This window comes from Clarias gariepinus, chromosome 15 (genome assembly GCF_024256425.1).
Source record: "Clarias gariepinus isolate MV-2021 ecotype Netherlands chromosome 15, CGAR_prim_01v2, whole genome shotgun sequence".
In the NCBI taxonomy this organism is placed as follows: domain Eukaryota; kingdom Metazoa; phylum Chordata; class Actinopteri; order Siluriformes; family Clariidae; genus Clarias; species Clarias gariepinus.
This window is the reverse complement of record NC_071114.1, coordinates 8,957,179-8,975,355: the sequence shown is the minus strand read 5'-3', so window position 1 is coordinate 8,975,355 and position 18,177 is coordinate 8,957,179. Positions and strand designations below refer to the sequence as shown.

At 39.4% G+C, this 18,177-nt stretch overlaps 1 protein-coding gene across 2 annotated transcripts; it reads left to right on the top strand.

The window, feature by feature from the left end:
• The first annotated feature begins 395 nt into the window (after positions 1 to 395).
• Positions 396 to 17,926, top strand: tmem259 (transmembrane protein 259). 2 transcript variants are annotated; one of them, XM_053513514.1, is made up of 11 exons: positions 396 to 1,358; positions 4,206 to 4,502; positions 5,285 to 5,393; positions 7,266 to 7,376; positions 10,464 to 10,586; positions 10,670 to 10,770; positions 12,635 to 12,692; positions 13,188 to 13,271; positions 13,591 to 13,723; positions 14,932 to 15,031; positions 15,261 to 17,926. In XM_053513514.1, exons 1-11 carry the CDS (start codon positions 1,128 to 1,130, stop codon positions 15,867 to 15,869), a joined length of 1,956 nt encoding a protein of 651 aa, XP_053369489.1. In that variant the 5' UTR covers positions 396 to 1,127; the 3' UTR covers positions 15,870 to 17,926. The 2 variants fall into 2 exon arrangements, with proteins under 2 accessions (XP_053369489.1, XP_053369488.1); XM_053513513.1 differs by having other exon boundaries at positions 5,285 to 5,447.
• Positions 17,927 to 18,177: the final 251 nt, after the last annotated feature.

Genomic DNA, 18,177 nt, shown 5'->3' with positions numbered 1-18,177 from the left:
AAAGTACTCACTTTTATGCAATTTTCTGCACAATTACTACTATTTGCACTCTTGTCACTTTGCCACACATGAAATCGGACATTAAAGTTGCACTTCATTTTACTTATTAGTTCCTTTTTTAAACTTGTGATTTATGCTTCTTCTATATCTTGTTGTTTTTTTGTCAGCTCTCACATTTACCCTGTGTTTACTGACCATGTGTAAGAATATCTATCTATCTATCTATCTATCTATCTATCTATCTATCTATCTATCTATCTATCTATCTATCTATCTATCTATCTATCTATCTATCTATCTATCTATCTACTGCTTCAGGCAGTTAGTCAGTCAGGACAGAGGTGGCGCTGTAGTTTTGAAGATCGACTTAATCTGCTGTGTATCACCTTCTTTTTCGGTCCCTCCCGAGTCCGTCTAAGATCTTGTGTAAACAGGGGGACCGATCGGGAGTCACTGCAGTGTCTGTCTAAAACGCCAGGTGTGGGATTATATAATAAGTTTGTGTGACAGCCTGTCCGGGTCTACATGTTCCATGGAGCTGGTGTTGGTTAAACAGCACAACATACGGGTCCCGCGGTGGCTATAGCTACTCACCAACCCGCACGTCACCGCGGCTAACAGGCGTCGCTAACACTCAGACTTTACTCTTTACTCGGCGGGAACATAACCTTACAGTATATCTGACTAATTTTATTTGGTGGAAATACAAAACGGGTTAAAAAAAAATAAGTAGGTGTAATGCTGGCAGGCTGGTAAGGTTAACGAGCTTGTTAGCCGGCTAGCTAGGCAAACTTGACTGAAGCTAAGGTGTTTCCTAGTTTAGCTAGTTTGTGGGAAAAAAAATCATTTGTTGGATATTTAACAGCGTGACATGTTGGACGACAAACCCAGCTAGGACACATTAGTTCAGTCAGTTAGTTAGCTCGCGACTCCGAGGCCATGTCACGTGACATGTTTAGGTAGCTAGTTAGCTTTAACCAGGGCTCGTGTCGTGTGGAATTAAGGTTAATCACTGTTACGGTTAGTCGCGCCGTTTCGGTTCGTTTGGTTTTAGTGCGCAAGTGAATATATTCCCACATGACCCAGACTGGTAGCTGTGCTCATCCAGCTGTGCCACCGGAATAACAATGTCAGACAATCAGGGCAACGTGAACAACAACAACGTGCCTCTGAACAACAACAACAACTTGAACAATGGCGCAGCGAACCGACTCCGGAACCCGAACGTCAACCAGAACCCGCTGATCAACGTGCGGGACCGGCTCTTCCACGCGCTCTTCTTTAAGATGGCAGTCACCTACGCCAGGCTCTTCCCTCCGTCCTTCCGCCGGGTTTTTGAGTTCTTCGTCCTTCTGAAGGTAAGTTTCAGCCTACAACTTTTACTTCATGACCAGTCCTGAAGTTCTGACCCTAAAGTCAAGGATTGTGTCCAGGTGGATCTCCATGGATCGATGTTAGGATTGCATACAAGGTCTTAATCCCTATTCTCACGGGATTAGTATTACCTGGTGACCTCTAGTCATTTGTAATAATTGCAGAGGTTGTGTGTGATCTCAATCCTGTGCGAATCGGTAAAATTTTTCCAGTGAAAGCCCCACTATAGTTCGCCAAACATCAAAGTCGTGTGATGATGATGTTCGTCCCGTGTGAATCAGCATGTCTGGATTCGGCCTGCGAGGTCGTCTATCTCGTTTTATTTTATTTTTTTCAAGGTCTTAGTTTCCTGTGTGACTGTGTTTTTATCCATCTTCTGCGGAAAAAAATATAGGCTGCGTTCGAGTGTTTTGGGTGCTGGGTCATTTCACTCCACACCATACAACAATACGATGTGCAGAAAGAGAGAGCTGAAAACCATCAGGAGAGCAAAAGCGAAAAGAATGAGTAGATGGAGATGGATGAGATGTAGAGCAGCGTTCGGTAAGGGACTCTCTTGTGTTTATATCGTACAGCTGGATCTATAACGACGAGACATTTCCAGGACTGTAAATAAGCGAGTAAGTTCACGTCATAATTCGAGGTTTCACCCTTGATATCGTATCCAGGAGAAAAGTCAATACATTTGTGTAAAATCGCAGGCTTTGTTATCCCTTGCGAATGCCCCACACGAAACACAAATGTGGGGGGTAAATTTCTAAATCATTCGAGGTCCTCAGATGATAATTCTGTGCGAATCGTACTTTACACGTCTCTTTAAATCATGTCATCTTCGTGATAAGTTAAAAGCCTTTTAGCATTTATTGATTGACACTAAAAATAATAATGCAGCATGGCACGTCAATTCACTTTGATTCGATTTCAGTGATCAGATTGTCCCTGATGAGCAAGTCAAGGCAAAGGTGGCAAGGAAAAACTCCTTGAGATTGCAATAGAAATGAAACCTTAAGAGAAACCAGACTCAACAGGGAACCCGTCCTTGTTTGGATGATAACGGATAGCAGGAATTGACTAATCAGATCTCCATCTCGGATATCTTCCTCACATGAACCTACAATGACAATTGTCATTGTCAATTGGCAGCGTCATTGCCATGTAGATCAGCATAATATTATTATTATGCCTTTATGATGTAAAAAATTGGATCGAACTGAAGAATGTGTCAAATCTGATCTGAACGCAGGAGCTCTACATTTCTCTTCAATTATTTCAAAAAATTTTTACGAGTGCCCTTTTTTATTCATCTGTACAAAAAAATTTGGGACAATAATCACCAAGGAGCACCTGATGAATTTTGTGTTAGGATTGCTTGTAATCTCTTACACGTCTCTTTAAGTAATATTGTCAACAAATCTTTTTACTGTTTACTGACACTAATCATAAGGCTTTGCACATTAATCAGTTCATCATGACCCCGACATCCTCACATGAACCTGGACGACTTTCTACAACCTTTCAGATGCTGTTGTCTATGGTCGTACGAGGTGGTATAAAAAAGTTTCAAGAATAGCTTTGTAACACGCCAAGAGATGGCAGCACAGGGCTGCATGCACAGTCACAGTGAGCACAGACCTTCATAAGTCAGTGTGCCAAAAGACATCGTCCTGTGTATATCAGGAGCTATGCAACCGGTGCTATTCTGACCATGACAACAAGGTCACTTATTACATCTGCTATTTTATAACTTACTGTCAATAGGCACTTGTACTCGCAGGTTTTAGGGCGTCAAACCTGCTAGTAATCCGAGCTAAACTCGTTAGTTTTTGATAACCCTTTTTTCATTAACGTAATCATGTGTTCACGTGCCTTATGCTTGCCATGTAAATGAACACTATTATTATTATGATTATGTCTTTACGACATCAAGAGTCAGATTGGCCTAAAGAATATGTTAGATCTGATCCAAACTCAGGCAAGGAGAATTTAGGAGTTAGCTCTCTACTTTTCTTTAGTTATTACCCCGAAATATTTTTAGAGAGTCCTTTTTTTCATTCGTCTGTAACAATTGGAGACAAAAATCATCAGGGAGCACCTTATACGATATCACGATACCCAGGTGCCGATTCGATTTGTGTCACGATTCTATAAGTATCACAATTTTACAATACCCAAATTCTATTTAATTATTATTTTTAGAGATTTCGTTTAAATTCTCAACAAACTTCACCAATAATTGGCCACACAGCTTCGACCACACAGGATGCTATAGCTGCCTTCCAATGTGTGAGTAGTTTTAGAGAATGACACCTTCCGGGTCATCGAGGAATCGCATCGTTTTACAGCTTCAAATGCAAAAATACACAAATTAAAAAAATTATTTTGGATTCAGTGTGGCAATGCATGAATTGCCAAACTAAAGGATTACGATGCGTCACCGAACCAATGTTTTGCCTCATCTCTGGAAATGAGCCGAACTGATGTTTGTTTCTGGAATGATTGACAGAGTGAATAGGGGTTATGTAAAGTGGTGTCATTACCTGACACCTGAAGGAAGCCCCATCCCTTCCTTCCTCGCATCTTACTGCAGTAATTATTTTCCAGAAGACACTGTGACCTTGCTTTCTGTCCAGGTAAATAGAGAATGTTTAGAATTTGTACATGTGAAATTGAACCTGTCAGGCAAATTTTGTCCAACATGGCTGAACGAAAGGCAGTCATGTTCCCTGTCTATGTCATAAGATGTCGCCATCCAGCAGTTTAGTCACTCTGGTTGGGCAAGTGATTTGTGAGAAGTTTGTATTACAACACTATGCGTTTACTCTCATTACCAGGCCCTGTTTGTGCTCTTCATCCTGGCCTACATCCACATCGCCTTCTCTCGGTCACCCATCAACTGTTTGGAGCACGTACGTGAGAAGTGGCCACGCGATGGCATCCTGCGCGTGGAGATCCAGCGCAACTCCAGCCGCGCCCCCATATTCCTGCAGTTCTACGAGACAGAGGGATTTCAGGGGCTTGTCAAGGAGCCAGACGGCGGTGCGGAGGACACCGGCCAAGTTCCCGTTCATCAAGAGGACGAGGAAGAAGAGGAGATGACGGTTGAAATGTTCGACAACAGCTCAGTGAGGGTCAGTGTCTGGATATTCACTCATAATGTTGGCCAGGGAGATGGTGGTGTAGCCACCTTCACTCCATTCGGGTTTTCAGTCAGTAATGGTACGTGCCAGAGGCCTGGAACAGTCAGATTTTTGGATAATCAAATAATTGAATTGTTATTTTAAATTATTATTCTTAAACAATTGAGCAAAAAAAAAAAAACAATATCAAGCAGTTGTTGTCTATTTCAGCTACTAATCAGTTATTAAGTACATAAACCTTGAAATCTGATTAAAATGAATGATTATAATCATTCATGCAACTAAAGCTAATGGGTCTTAGTAAACCAAGCTGCCGTTTTAGGTGGTTTCGCTTTTCATCGTCAGCGTGCTGCTTTGAAAGCTGTCACTGCTCTGTGTGGACACATTTGTACTTCTTTAGTAAAAACTTCTGCAATTTTAACATTTCAGGAACGGTCATTGTGCTCATTTAACGGTCGTTGTGCTAGACATTTAGATCAGTACAAGGATATGCAATTATAGTCAATGGTTTGTTGATTAAAAAAAGAATCCACTTAAATTATTTTTTATTGTTGATTATATTGCCTAATCATAAAAAGTCACCATTACAGTGGATGCCCCAGATGAAAATAGTGAATCACTTTAGTGACTGAACGTAATTGTGATGAGAATTTTTTAATGATACCATATTAAACACATTTTTTTACCATATTGAAACCTTTTTTTTTATTTTATTTTTTTTATCCCACCAGAATGTTAATTCGGTGCTTTCTGTGATTTCTGTTCTCTCGCAGTTTGAGCTTGACATTGAACCCCGGTTGAAGCCTTTAGTGAGCGATGACGCCCCAGGCTCATCCTCAAACGACAGCCAGGACCTCTCCTTCAGCCAAGCACCCTCTAAAGGTATGCAGCCGCTGAGGGAGACTGTCTCCGAGATTGAGATGCTTACGAGAGCAGGTAAAGCTCGACATGTCTAAAGCTTTTACCCTGGCACCACAGACATCCTGCTGCAAATCCTCTTCCTCCTCCTTCTCCTGCTGCTCTGTGACCTCATGCTCCCTTTTCTCACTCGCCTCCCTTCATCCACTCCCGCCTGCAACGCCCTCACCCTCAATGTTCACTCGTTGTAATTATCTCCCCTGGACTCCTATTCTCTTTTCTCTCTCTTCTCTTTCTGTATCAGTCGTCTACAAACTGACGCGTATCATTAATTTATTGGTGCTAGAATAATAAACCTAGAAAGTTGCAGCTATCCTGAGATAACATGGTTGAGTTCCTGTTTTTTTTTTTTTTCGTGTGTGTGATCAAATCAGCTGACTTCTTTTTGTGTATTGATATTATGTCTCCCAGCAATTTGCTTTGGATTTTGTCATGAGATCTGATCTCAGCTCTTAATACGCACTGTTACAGTCCAGTCTCAGCGATCTTCACACTGACGTTTGCAGGCAGATTTGTGACGGTGATTGACGTAGCGTTGTTCTGGTTTCCTCGCCAGCCTCTTTATCAGCTCTTGAACCGAGAATGTGTCATAGAGACGAGGTGCTGTTCACGGGCCTAAAATGCATTCCTGCAGAACAGGCCTGACCTCCAAGCTGCTGATTTGTCATCACGTACACCCCCACTTATAATTCATCTGTATGACTGGAGGGTTTAATGGAGAAAGATTAGCCTAAAGATATATTTAAAATGCATCAGACATGAATGATGAACGGCTGATGCGTGTTGCTCTGATTCGACTCGCAGCATGCGCCTGTGACGTGCCACTCAATTCCACTCAACTATTTATCATTTCGGAAAAAAAACCTTCACAAATTGTTTATTAATGTGACTAGCTGTTAAATTTGTATAAAAGATTATACTTTGTTAAGTATAAATGATGCACATCAGCAATTTGTAACTGTTCGTTGAAGGTTAAGATTCAGGCTCATCAACAAAAACAAAGGTTTGATGGAAAGAAATGAGCCAATATAGGGCTGCAGCTATCGAATATTTTAGTAATCGAGTATGCTACCAAAAATGTAATCGATTAATCGAGTAATCGGATAAAATGTGCGTTTGCTTAATTAAACTGCAAAGTTAAATATATAAGAGAAATAAAGATAAATTGTTTTTTGTTTTTAGAAAGATCTACTTTTATTTTTTAAATGCATACAGCATTTTGTCAAAAATAAACATTGTCATTATTCACAATACAAGGAATAGCTTAAAGTTGACTGAGATGAATTAAGTGCATTACAGTGCCATACATTCTTCTTTTAAAGCCTTTTCTTAGATGCAAAAACAAACAAAAAAGGTATTTTAAATGACTTTAAGTATCAAAACAACTAAGGCACATATTAAAATGAATTTTAATATATTTTTATTGCTCCCTTCCATTTTGCAGCCCACAACAGAACGCTCCCTCAAATCAATCGTTTCATCCCTCAGTCAATGTTTTTTTTTTTTTTTTTTTCTTTTTAATTTTTTTAATCTATTTATTTTAATCTGTGTGCCAAGTCATCTGTGGTATACAAAGTGTAGCGCTTGTGCACACATGAAAAAGTGAACTTTATTTATTTATGTTTCGGCAGTATATGCACTATTATCTCGTAACTGTTAAACGTGTGCTATTCATTCATATCAGACATAGGATTTGGTCTGTTTGTTTTTTAAAAACATTTTAAACCTTTTTTTTAGCTCTTTAGGTCTTATAGTCACACAGATCAAGTGTATTGTGTGCAAATGTTTGTGTGCAGTATGAGGACGTAACAGGTTTGTGTTGTTTTCTATCCACAGTGTGGCCTCAAGAGGAGTATATAGTGGAGTATTCCCTGGAGTATGGTTTTCTGCGGCTGTCTCAAACCACACGACAACGTCTCAACATTCCCGTCATGGTGGTTACCCTGGGTGAGTTACACACAACACATAAAATAAAAAAACTTGAACATTAACCATAATGGCTGTTGCTCATGTTTTTTTTTTTTGTTTGTTTTTTATTGCTGCAAGCAGTTGTTGTAAAATCTAAATATTGCATTTATAAGCCCAAGTGACTTTTGACAAACTTTACAGCTGAGGTAGGACTGTCACAAAGACTGATCATAAATATTATCGTTCTTATTTTTTGTTTGTAAAGTTATTTTTCTGGTTTAAAAGTTTGAACTTTATTTTATGTGCCCAATAAGCTATCATTGCTAATTATGTTTACTTAGTGGGGTGGGCTGTAACGTGACCAGTGAGGCTCTTTAATCTGAACTTGGCACTGGATATTGGCAAGTCGCAAGTGGCATCAAATTATTTCTTCCCCGGCACACCATCTACGGCATTAACTCTGGCAGCAAGTTCAACTTAAATTGGCTGTAGTGTGAAAGTCACAGAGAGACACTTGCACACTAAACAACATGCCATAGCAAGTTCTGTTAGAGAAGGCAATGTGTTGAAATGTGTAATTGGCACTGCAGTAGCACTAAAGTGAAATAATGCAAATTATAGCTGGCAAAATTAATGTTTGGGTTTATGCAACATCCAAAAACATTAGTCATTTATACTTGCTTTGTTGGTGTTTGTGATGTTGTTAGCACCTTGCACCAATAGTTGAGGGTTTGAGTCCCATCTAGGGTCTGTTTGCGTGGTCTTCCTGAGTATTCCCAGTCCAGATAGGTCTAACTGGTGTTCCCATATGAGTGTGTGCGTCTCCTAGCATAGGCTCAGGCCTTCTGTGATCCTGTACAGGATTAAACGATTATAGAAAATAAATGAATGAATAAATAATGATGTATGCCAACACTCATTTCCATCAGCAGGACCAGTAAAAGAGAAATGTATTCTTAAATTCTATGTAGGACAATACTGGGAATACTCAGGAAGACCACGCAAACAGACCCTAGATGGGTCTCAAACCCTCAACCCTATTGGTGCAAGGTGCTAAGTAACTGCTCTGGGGTTAAATCCTAAATAGTGTATAATGGAAAACTAGTGCACAATGTAGGGTGTACAGTTTGTGCTTTAGCCTTGTGTTAGAAGCTAGTTAGCCAGGAAACACAACACGGATGGTCCAGTTCGGCGCACCTTAGAAGCAGTTATTAAGCAGGCAAAGTGTTTACAGTTAAATCAAATTCAAATCAAATTCAAATTTTATTTGTCACATACATAGTCATACACAGCACGATATGCAGTGAAATGCTTGGAATCATGTAAATCATGTTACAAGACGTGCTTTCTTGCTGAAAGTGCTAACATGACTGTTTTTTACATGTAGGTTTTGGCACGGCATCTGATAAGTAAGGTCACTTTTGCTATGCAGTAGTGGACGGGACCATTACTGCGACCAGATTTTGTGACGTCATGTGCAAAAGGTCAATTGGCACCTATAGATATAGAAATTCTTAAAAACAAAACATAACTGATGAACTTCTCCATTTAGATTTTTTTTTTTAGGTTAACCTGATAATTTAGGAGTTCTCATGGTAAATTCATTCACGACTTCCTGTGTCACTCGGGTATAAATATGGGGTTACACAGATGACAATGTGTCCTAGTCATTCATCAACATGGGGAGGATTAGAAATTACACAAATGATATGAGATAAAAATAGCCCTGCATGTCAAAAATCATATCCACTTGAGAGCAATATTTAGGAACAACCAAAATGCACACAGCAGAAGGATGTGGTAGAGAAGCAAAAACAATTCAAATGATCATGTTTGAAGATGATATTATTTTGGTGTCACCAAGTTTCCATGGAAACAAACTATTACTCCTCTGAGTTTAATAGAATCTACAGGAACTGGATCCTGTGGTCACTCGAGGTGGATTTTTATTTCTTTATTTCTTTTCTTTTTTGTTTTTTACTATATTTCCCCCCAACTAAACTAGTGCACTGTGTAGGGTGTACAATTTAGGATTCAGCCTTGTGTTAGAACCTAGTAAGCCAGGAAACACAACACAAATGGTTCAGTTCAGAGCAACTTAGGAGCAGTTATTAAGGAGACCAAGTGTTATTTAAGATGACATGTTACAAGATGTGCTTTCCAACTGAAAGTGCTACATATATACATATATGTACACTTACTCGCTCATCATCTATACCGCTTTATCCTGTATTCAGGGTCGCAGGGACCTGGAGCCTATCCCAGGAGGCTTAGGGCACGAGGCAGAGTACACCCTGGACAGGGCGCCAATCCATCGCACGGCTTATACACATACACTCACACACTACGGGAAATTTGGGAACGCCAATTAGCCTGATCTACATGTCTTTGGACTGTGGGAGGAAACCGAAACCCACCAAGCACGGGGAGAACGCAAACTCCATGCACACAGAGATGAGAATCGAGCCTGGCCGGGAATGGGACCCAGACACTGGAGGGGGAAGGCGACAGTGCTAACCACTACACCACCAGTGTTGTGTATGATTTAAGGCTGAACAAACTATAAAATGCAGCAGCCCACCAGTAATTTTGACACTAATGTTTTTTAGTTCATTTTCCAAAAATAATTATTTTTAAATTAAAGGATAGGTTTCTTTTATTTTCCATGAGATAAGCTGGCGGCATTTTGGCTTAGTGGTTAGTACTGTTGCCTTGCACCTCCTTGGTTCTATTCCCGCCTCCGTGTGCATTGAGTTTGCATGTTCTCCCCGTGCTTGGTGGGTTTTCCTGCAGGCACTCCGGTTTCCTTCCACAGTACAAAGACATGGGAATTGGCGTTCCCAAATTGCATGTAGTGTATGTGTGCGCCCTTCGATGGATTGGCACCATGTCCAGAGTCTACCCAAGGCTGTATACAGGCTTAAGCTGAGTGAGAGATTGAGGCTGGTTACAATTTTTCACATAATTAAAAAAAATATTTTTGTTGCCAAGGTATTTGGAAGTCTTCCATTCTGTTTTAACAGCTCCCAGGTTTATATGCATATATTAGAAATAACTTTTTCTTTAGATGTACATGTACAATGTAAAGCAGTGTTTTCAAGGTTATAATTGTTGAAATATTTACAGACCCAGTAAAGGACCAGTGCTTTGGAGATGGGTTTAGCCGCTTCCTTTTGGACGAGTTCCTCGGCTACGACGATATACTAATGTCTAGTGTTAAGGCCTTGGCAGAAAATGAGGAGAATAAAGGTAAAACCATTACCTGTTCCGTGTTTATATTGTCCTTTTGTGGCTGTTTATATATAAATAATGTTCATGTTGTGTGTGTTTAGGGTTCTTGAGGAATGTGGTCTCAGGTGAACACTACCGTTTTGTTAGTATGTGGATGGCACGTACGTCCTACTTGGCCGCCTTTGTGATCATGGTGATTTTTGTAAGTATTGCGCCTCCTGTCACATGTACAGACCAAAGATAGAATTAAGTTACAGGACGCTTTTTTTCCGATGAATCTCACCAACACATTTTTTTATATTTTTCATTCTTTGGTTCAGTTCTATTTGTTTGATATACAGTCAGGTAAAAAAATTAGAATACCCTACGAAAATATGGGTATTTAATATATGGATGTTTACTCTCAATGTAAACAATACTGACAGATTGAAGTAATATAGTACCCCTTAATAGCTAGTGTTTACCCCATTTGGACAAAATAACTACCGTGCGACGCTTCTTATAACCATCTACTAGTCTATGACATTGGTCTGAGGAAAGTCTACTCAATGCAGAATTCCTTCAGCTGTGAGATGTTTGCTGGGTTTCTTGCATGTACAGCTCGTTTCAAGTCACCCCACAGCATCTCAATGGGATTTAGATCTGGACTGAGCCATTCCAGGACTATTCATTTCTTCATTTTCAGCCAGTCCTTGGTTGATTTACTGGTATGTTTTGGATCACTGTTATGTTGCATGGTCCAGTTCCGCTTCAGCTTTAATTTTCTGACATTTTCTTTGGATCAAGACACGACCAGGTCGTATATATACAAGGTGCTGTACAGGCCATACAAATGTAACCCATGCGTATTTATTAAAGGATGGGGAAGCTCCAAAATGTTAGCACTGTAGATCTACTCTAACCATAAAACACATACTTTTGACCTGCCCAAGTTCTAATTCTATAAGAAGACAATTTCTACAAGAACAAAATTTAAAAAACATATTCTGCAAGTCAAAACCAGAAATGGCATTTAAAGTGCCAGTGTGTGTATATATATATATATAATAATTATTATTATTTTATTTTTTTGAAGGCCTCAGGGGGCTCTTTTGCTCTCACCATGGTGCTCACTCTCACTTCAACAATAAGGAGCACACCATTATAAATGTCTGAGGTTTAAATAGGGCAAGCCTCATTCAAAATGCTGAGTAATGATCTACTAATCATGTGCACCTGGTGTGATCCAACTCCGTGTGATTTGTGCTATTTTAAACAGGAATAAATGTTGTAGAATTTTGTAGAATTACATTTACAAACGATATTAAAGTCTTTTCTTCAGTTTTAATTGTTTAGTTAAATTACTGTAATCTCTCAGTATCGTTAACATTGAGATTAAATATCCATATATTAAGAAATGTTACACAAATACCCAGGCTTTCATAGGGTGTCCTAATTTTTTTCACATGACTGTATATGCTTTTTTTAAATATACTTATTCTTTCCCTACCCATATTATTTTTACAATTTTATTTTATTTTTTAGATCATATTTTTATTTATTCATTTATTCATTTTCTCCTTTTTTTTAACAGCATTCATTAGAGGGGCGGCAAAGGAAGAATTTTATTGTAGAGGGGGAGGAACATGTTTCTTTACTGTGCATATGACAATGAAACTTGAAACTTATTGAGATACAGCTGTTTAGTCCCAATCCTGTGAACTCTCATCACACTGTGTGCTCTTAATTTCATTATTAAACATACTGTAGCTCTTAGTCTGAACACATTTCTTTCACATCATTGATGGTTCATTATGTGTTGAAGGGTTAAATACCCTCCATTGTTTTCTTTGCATTATGCAGCCCAATAATTTGAACTTTCTAAAATGACTTTTTTTTGGCCGGGCGTTATAGTTACATTGAAGGGACACAATAATGTCAACTGTAAAAAAAAAAAAAATAAGGGGTTTAAATGCTGAGGGTGAGTGGTGCAGTACTTCATAAAGTGTCAAACTATTAATGTGACATTTTCTAATGTCTGTTTTTTTTTTCTCTGTACTAATTAACTTTTCCTGCCACTTCTACAGACACTGTCCGTGTCCATGCTGCTCCGCTATTCCCACCACCAGATCTTCGTTTTTATAGGTAGGCTCAAAGACATTGCCCTATGCTTTAACTGATCACATGGACACTGTATGTCATGTTAAAAGTATGTGGACACTTGACTCATATACTCAAATGTGAAACTTTTGTTACACAGTTGTCTAGAATGTCTTGGTATCTGTATCTCTGTATCCTTTCACGGAGGTTTAACCCATTTCCAGCCGTTCCATGACCGTACCCCTGTGCACAAAGCAAGCTCCACGAACACATGGCGTGTGGAGGTTTGAGTATACGAACTTGAGTACGAACTTAACTGACCTCAATTCAAATTTACTCAAGACCTTTGGTATGCACTGGATTAACAGTGCACCAGGAATCCTGACCTGACCGCACTAACGCCCCTGTGAATTGTCCTTAAACTACAATTATTTACACCCAGGTTCCAATATGTTTTGGAAGACTGTTATAAGAGCAACGCACATGTGAGTTTAACGTGTTTTGCTTAACATTGCTTTCCGTTTTTCTTCCCGTGTGCAGTGGACCTTCTGCAGATGCTAGAGATGAACATGACCATTGCATTCCCGGCTGCTCCTCTTCTCACTGTAATCCTGGCTCTTGTGGGTAGGTGCTCCTCGCTCTAGGTCACAACACCGGCACGCGTCAAATTTACTAAACATTCACTGCAGGTTTCATGCATGATCATGTTCCAGAGAGAAAATATTTTCGTGTAAATGTGAACTATAGAGAGCATACAAAAATATATACACGGTATACTGTCACGGTTATGAAGATAATACATTAGCAATAACATTTTATTAAATCGTTATCTTTATTTAACATTGTTGTAAATAGTTTTATTGTCACCTGTACACTTATCTAACCATGTGCATCTCAGAAACCTGTTCATAACACAAGATGTCTCCATCCTTTACGTCCACAGGGATGGAAGCCATCATGTCTGAGTTTTTCAATGACACGACTACAGCATTTTATATCATCCTCATCGTGTGGCTGGCGGATCAGTACGACGCCATCTGCTGCCACACCAACACAAGCAAACGCCATTGGCTCAGGTACAGCTCACGTCTTCCTCTGTCTGTGTGGGAGCCTTTTAGTAAAACATAATTTTCCACAGCAGTTTTTCTGTAGTAAGGGTGCTCCGATCAATCAGTCGCCAATCAAACTCTGAGGATAATCACTTACAATTTTGTTACGGATCGGCTGTCGCTCACATAATTGCTATATATACGTGATTATTACATAATTACTTTTTACCTATATTATTGTGATGACACAAAATGTGGACAGCCACGTCAGCATGCTGTTTCCAGTCTGGGAATATTATTATAATATTGAGTCTGTTTAAAAGACATCAAATTTGCTAAACCTACTTTCTTCCAAATGATTAACATCAACCTTATTTGCCACTTAAGAAAAACTGTTGCATCCCTTTGGGCCTGCGTTCCCTTTTAAGTGGAAGGATGTTACCTCACCCACCCACACCCAGTGGCTCGGTGATATTATATCCTGTTTGTCTCTGGAGGAGATTCTTTACTCCGTAATTCAGACTTGAAGTTTAAACAGCTGTGGGTGCCCCGAGTTGACTTTTTTCATATAAACTTTTTTTTTTTTTATCACCTTCTGGTTGATTTTTCACCTCCTCTTTTCTTTGCATACCAAACCCAGACTTCCAGCTCCATGTTTTTTTTTTTCCTCTTTAAATATGCCTGGTGTTTAGCTTTTCTTAAGACCTGTAAGACTGGCTTGGAGTTTGGCATGTGTAGGGTGGGGGTGTAGGGGTTTGTAAGAGGTTAATGAATACAGTACAAGCGTGACTTGAAATGCACACGTTTGCTTTTTTTCTGTCTCTGTTTGGAATCAATAAAAAATATTGTTGATTATAAGTAAACATGCTGTGAATGATTTGAGTATGAAAAGTTATTCGCAATGGCAGCACCTAAATCAGGTAAGTGCGACCTGCACTCGTATAGCTGAAGCCCTCAGAAAGCTTCAGCCTTAGTCCCAGCTCTGGCCGAGGCATCCCGGGTTTACCCTAATTATATCTGTGCACTGCTGTTTAGAATATTTCTTTTTTTACTGCTATATATAGTGAATAAATGAACACTTTATTAGTTATCAGATTATTACTTTTTTATTGATTCAGATTTGTGTAATTATCCCCAAAAATCCTAACCGGAGCACCCCTATCCTGTAGCATAGAACATCTGTGTTCATAATGATTATACTGAATACTTAGCTTCTGTTGTTGTTGTTTTTTCAGGTTTTTTTATCTCTACCATTTTGCATTCTACGCATACCATTACCGCTTTAACGGGCAGTATAGCAGCCTGGCTCTGGTCACTTCTTGGCTTTTCATCCAGGTAAGCTTGTTTGATCTAACTGAAACAGTATGTTGCTTAGGCTATGAGAAGATTAAAAGCTACGGTTCGTCTATCATTTTGTTTCATGTATGAATTTCTACATGGTGTATAGATTAGGTCCCAACAATAATTCACGTTATTAAATTCATTTAGTCTCGCAACACAAAAACAAAAGACTCCGATCAGCTTTACGTCTTGCTTATCGGTGCATGTTGTTATCCATTCCCAGCACTCCATGATCTACTTTTTCCACCACTACGAGCTGCCAGCCATCCTGCAGCAGATCCGCATTCAGGAAATGCTGCTGCAGAACCAGCAGGCTGCTCAGGGCAACCAGACTGCGCTGCAGGACAACTTGAACAACAACACCACCACCAACGCCGTGGCACATGCTGGCAGACCACCTGCAGCCGGCTCGGTCACTGCCAACGGCCAGGAGCGCCAGTCACCCCTCGCCCAGCCACAGGCTGAAGGTACTAACAGCCTGTCTGCTTCTGCACCAAGTGATCAGGACTGGATGTCCGAGACGGCAGCCATTTTCACAGACGCCATCATCACAGAGGCACTGTCCGCCCCTCTGTTGGAGACTGCAGCGCCCCCTGCAGGCATCAGTGTCACACAGAGTGCAGATATGGCAGGAGAGCATCAGGAGGGGAGCGATAGATCAGCTGAACCCCAAGAAGGCGGAGGAAGCGATGAGGCAGGAGCAACTACTCACGTTACAGACTGCAGAGAACCAGAGGTGGACAAAACAGACATACATCAGTTGGACACCAAAAAAGAGAGCGAGAGTCACCCTGACCCAGGCACGTCCGGCCCTCACTCCGCTCCCTCCTGAGCTCAGATTTCACTCGGGTTTAAATCCAAAAGAATTCTGCCTTTTTACCTCTTCAACTAGCAACAGCAGAGCTTTTCACCCTAAATGCATCCATATCGCGTCAAGGAGGAAGGAGAAGGAGAGAAACAACAGCTATGGAGCGCAATGTAATCGTACCCTAGAAAGGGGTGAATAAGAGGGAGTTAAATGTTTTCTTTTCTTAATGACTTGAAGTGAAAAATGGATGCTTCTTGAATTATTTTGAAAATCCACCATGTGTGGTGTGTTCATTCAAAGAACAGTGGTATTTTTTTTTTCTTTCAAATTTTTTTTAACGATTATTTGTTAGTGATTGGTGTCTTTGAACACTGGGTGTGCTTGTATGCAATAACGTGTTTAACAGATAGTACTTCTGATGGAATATTGGGAGTCGTTCAGAGCTCAGTGTCGCCCTGTGTTATCTAAAGAAGCATCTAGTCTTTATCGTATCCAGCAAGTCAAGCCAAATAGCAGGTAATCCTCTGATTTAGATTCGACATTTTTTGAGGTTTGAGGTTCATATGCAGTAGCAGACGACCCAGTGTAACGCTGAAACCAAGCTCTCGTTTGGAAGTAGTTTACCTTGTGAAAGTATAGTCTTAGTCCATGATGCCTTGAAAAATATGTTGTGTTTTAAGATTTTTTTTTTTTTCTTCCAAAACTGCATATAGGTGTCAAGGACAGATTTTTTTGAAATCCTTTCTCAAGGAAAATTCCTCTTTGTATCAGATTTATTGAACAGATTGTTGATTTATTATCTTTTTTTTTTTTTTCAATTACTGCACTAATTTCATTACGAAACAGGTAAGCTTTGGCTGTTTTTGTGCAATTCCAAAATGATCTATAAAGGTGGCCGAATGAATCCTGTCTGGTAAGAGAGCAAGTCATATTGTGGTTTGGCTTGATATTTCCTCTTTATTTAGGGGTACAGATAATATGTTAAGGCTGTTAATTCCTTCAGCTTCATGTTTTATTTGCATTCTTAGAGAACAGTTGCCTTTAGCATGTATTTCTATCAATATGATTAATAGTGCTAAAGCCTACTCGGAGCGAACGTCTTATTAATGTGTTTGATCATTTTTGTTACTCGTTGCTTTTGTGTATGTATTAATTGCATTATAAAAAGCAGCCATATAAATGGGTACTTTTTTTTTTTTTTCTCCGAAAACCCATATTACAAAAGCTATTATTTCTCCATTAAATATTAACTCACATAGAATGTAGGAGTACAAAAATAATGATGCGTATTGTGAAGCCTAACAAGGCAGAGTTCAACATTTAACAGTAAGCAAGACACAACCGGTGTCACCAAGGAGCAGGAGAACATTATTATTCAACTGCCGTTCAAACAATATGCAAATCCAGTCAGTGATTATGTTCGTACCGGTTAGGAAAATCAAGCATAATCAAAGATTAGTGAATGTTGTATGTGCAAATAGATAAAAAAAAAAAATGTAAAAAGTTAGTAAAACAGATTTAAGAGAGTTATATTCTTTATAGATCATGCCAACAGGGAAAGATAAATCCAGTTTAAGAAATCTTTCTTCCACAAGTTTAGTTCATTTGACTGCAACAGACTTTATCCTGTCTGTTGCGTAATGTGTACGAATATATTAGGCTTAGTTTGTTCCTCCTCTCTGGGTGAGAGAAGACTGGAAGAAACTTTAAATTTCTTTAGCAGGTTTTCATTCACAGGCTATGCAACAAATGATAAAGTAAAACGTCAGCAGCTCTGGGAAGGTGGTTTTATCCAAAACGTGTGCAATAAGTCAAGTCGAGATTTTTCAGCATAAGTGCTCCACGAATGAGCTTTTACAAGCAAACCATCTTTTTTCTTTCTTTCTGTTTTTCTTTTTTTTTCCCTTGCCTATTTGCCGTTCTGTGTCAGAATACAGGATGAGGAGTTTCTATTCACTTATCATAGACGATGAAATTCCACTGTTCTGTGATGAACTCTATTTGCTCTTTCATTCAGATGTATTTAATTGTAAAAAAACAAACAAACTGCATAAACAGATGAAAGGATTTTCCACTCTGCATGCTTGCTTGTGGTTACTTGTCTTTGTTGCACTAGACTTGCTTTCAGATGAAAAAGGGAAAAAAAACACATTTACTTTGATAGTCAAGCAAACATCAGCTGTTGTTGGAGGCTCTAGACTATGTATATCTGTTTTTGGTGCTGTAATGCCTCTCACCCAACTGCCACAGATATTACAGGGTATGTTAAACGCACAACTAACTAGATACTGTGTTTGCAAACTATACGCCAGCCAGCCATAACATTAAAACC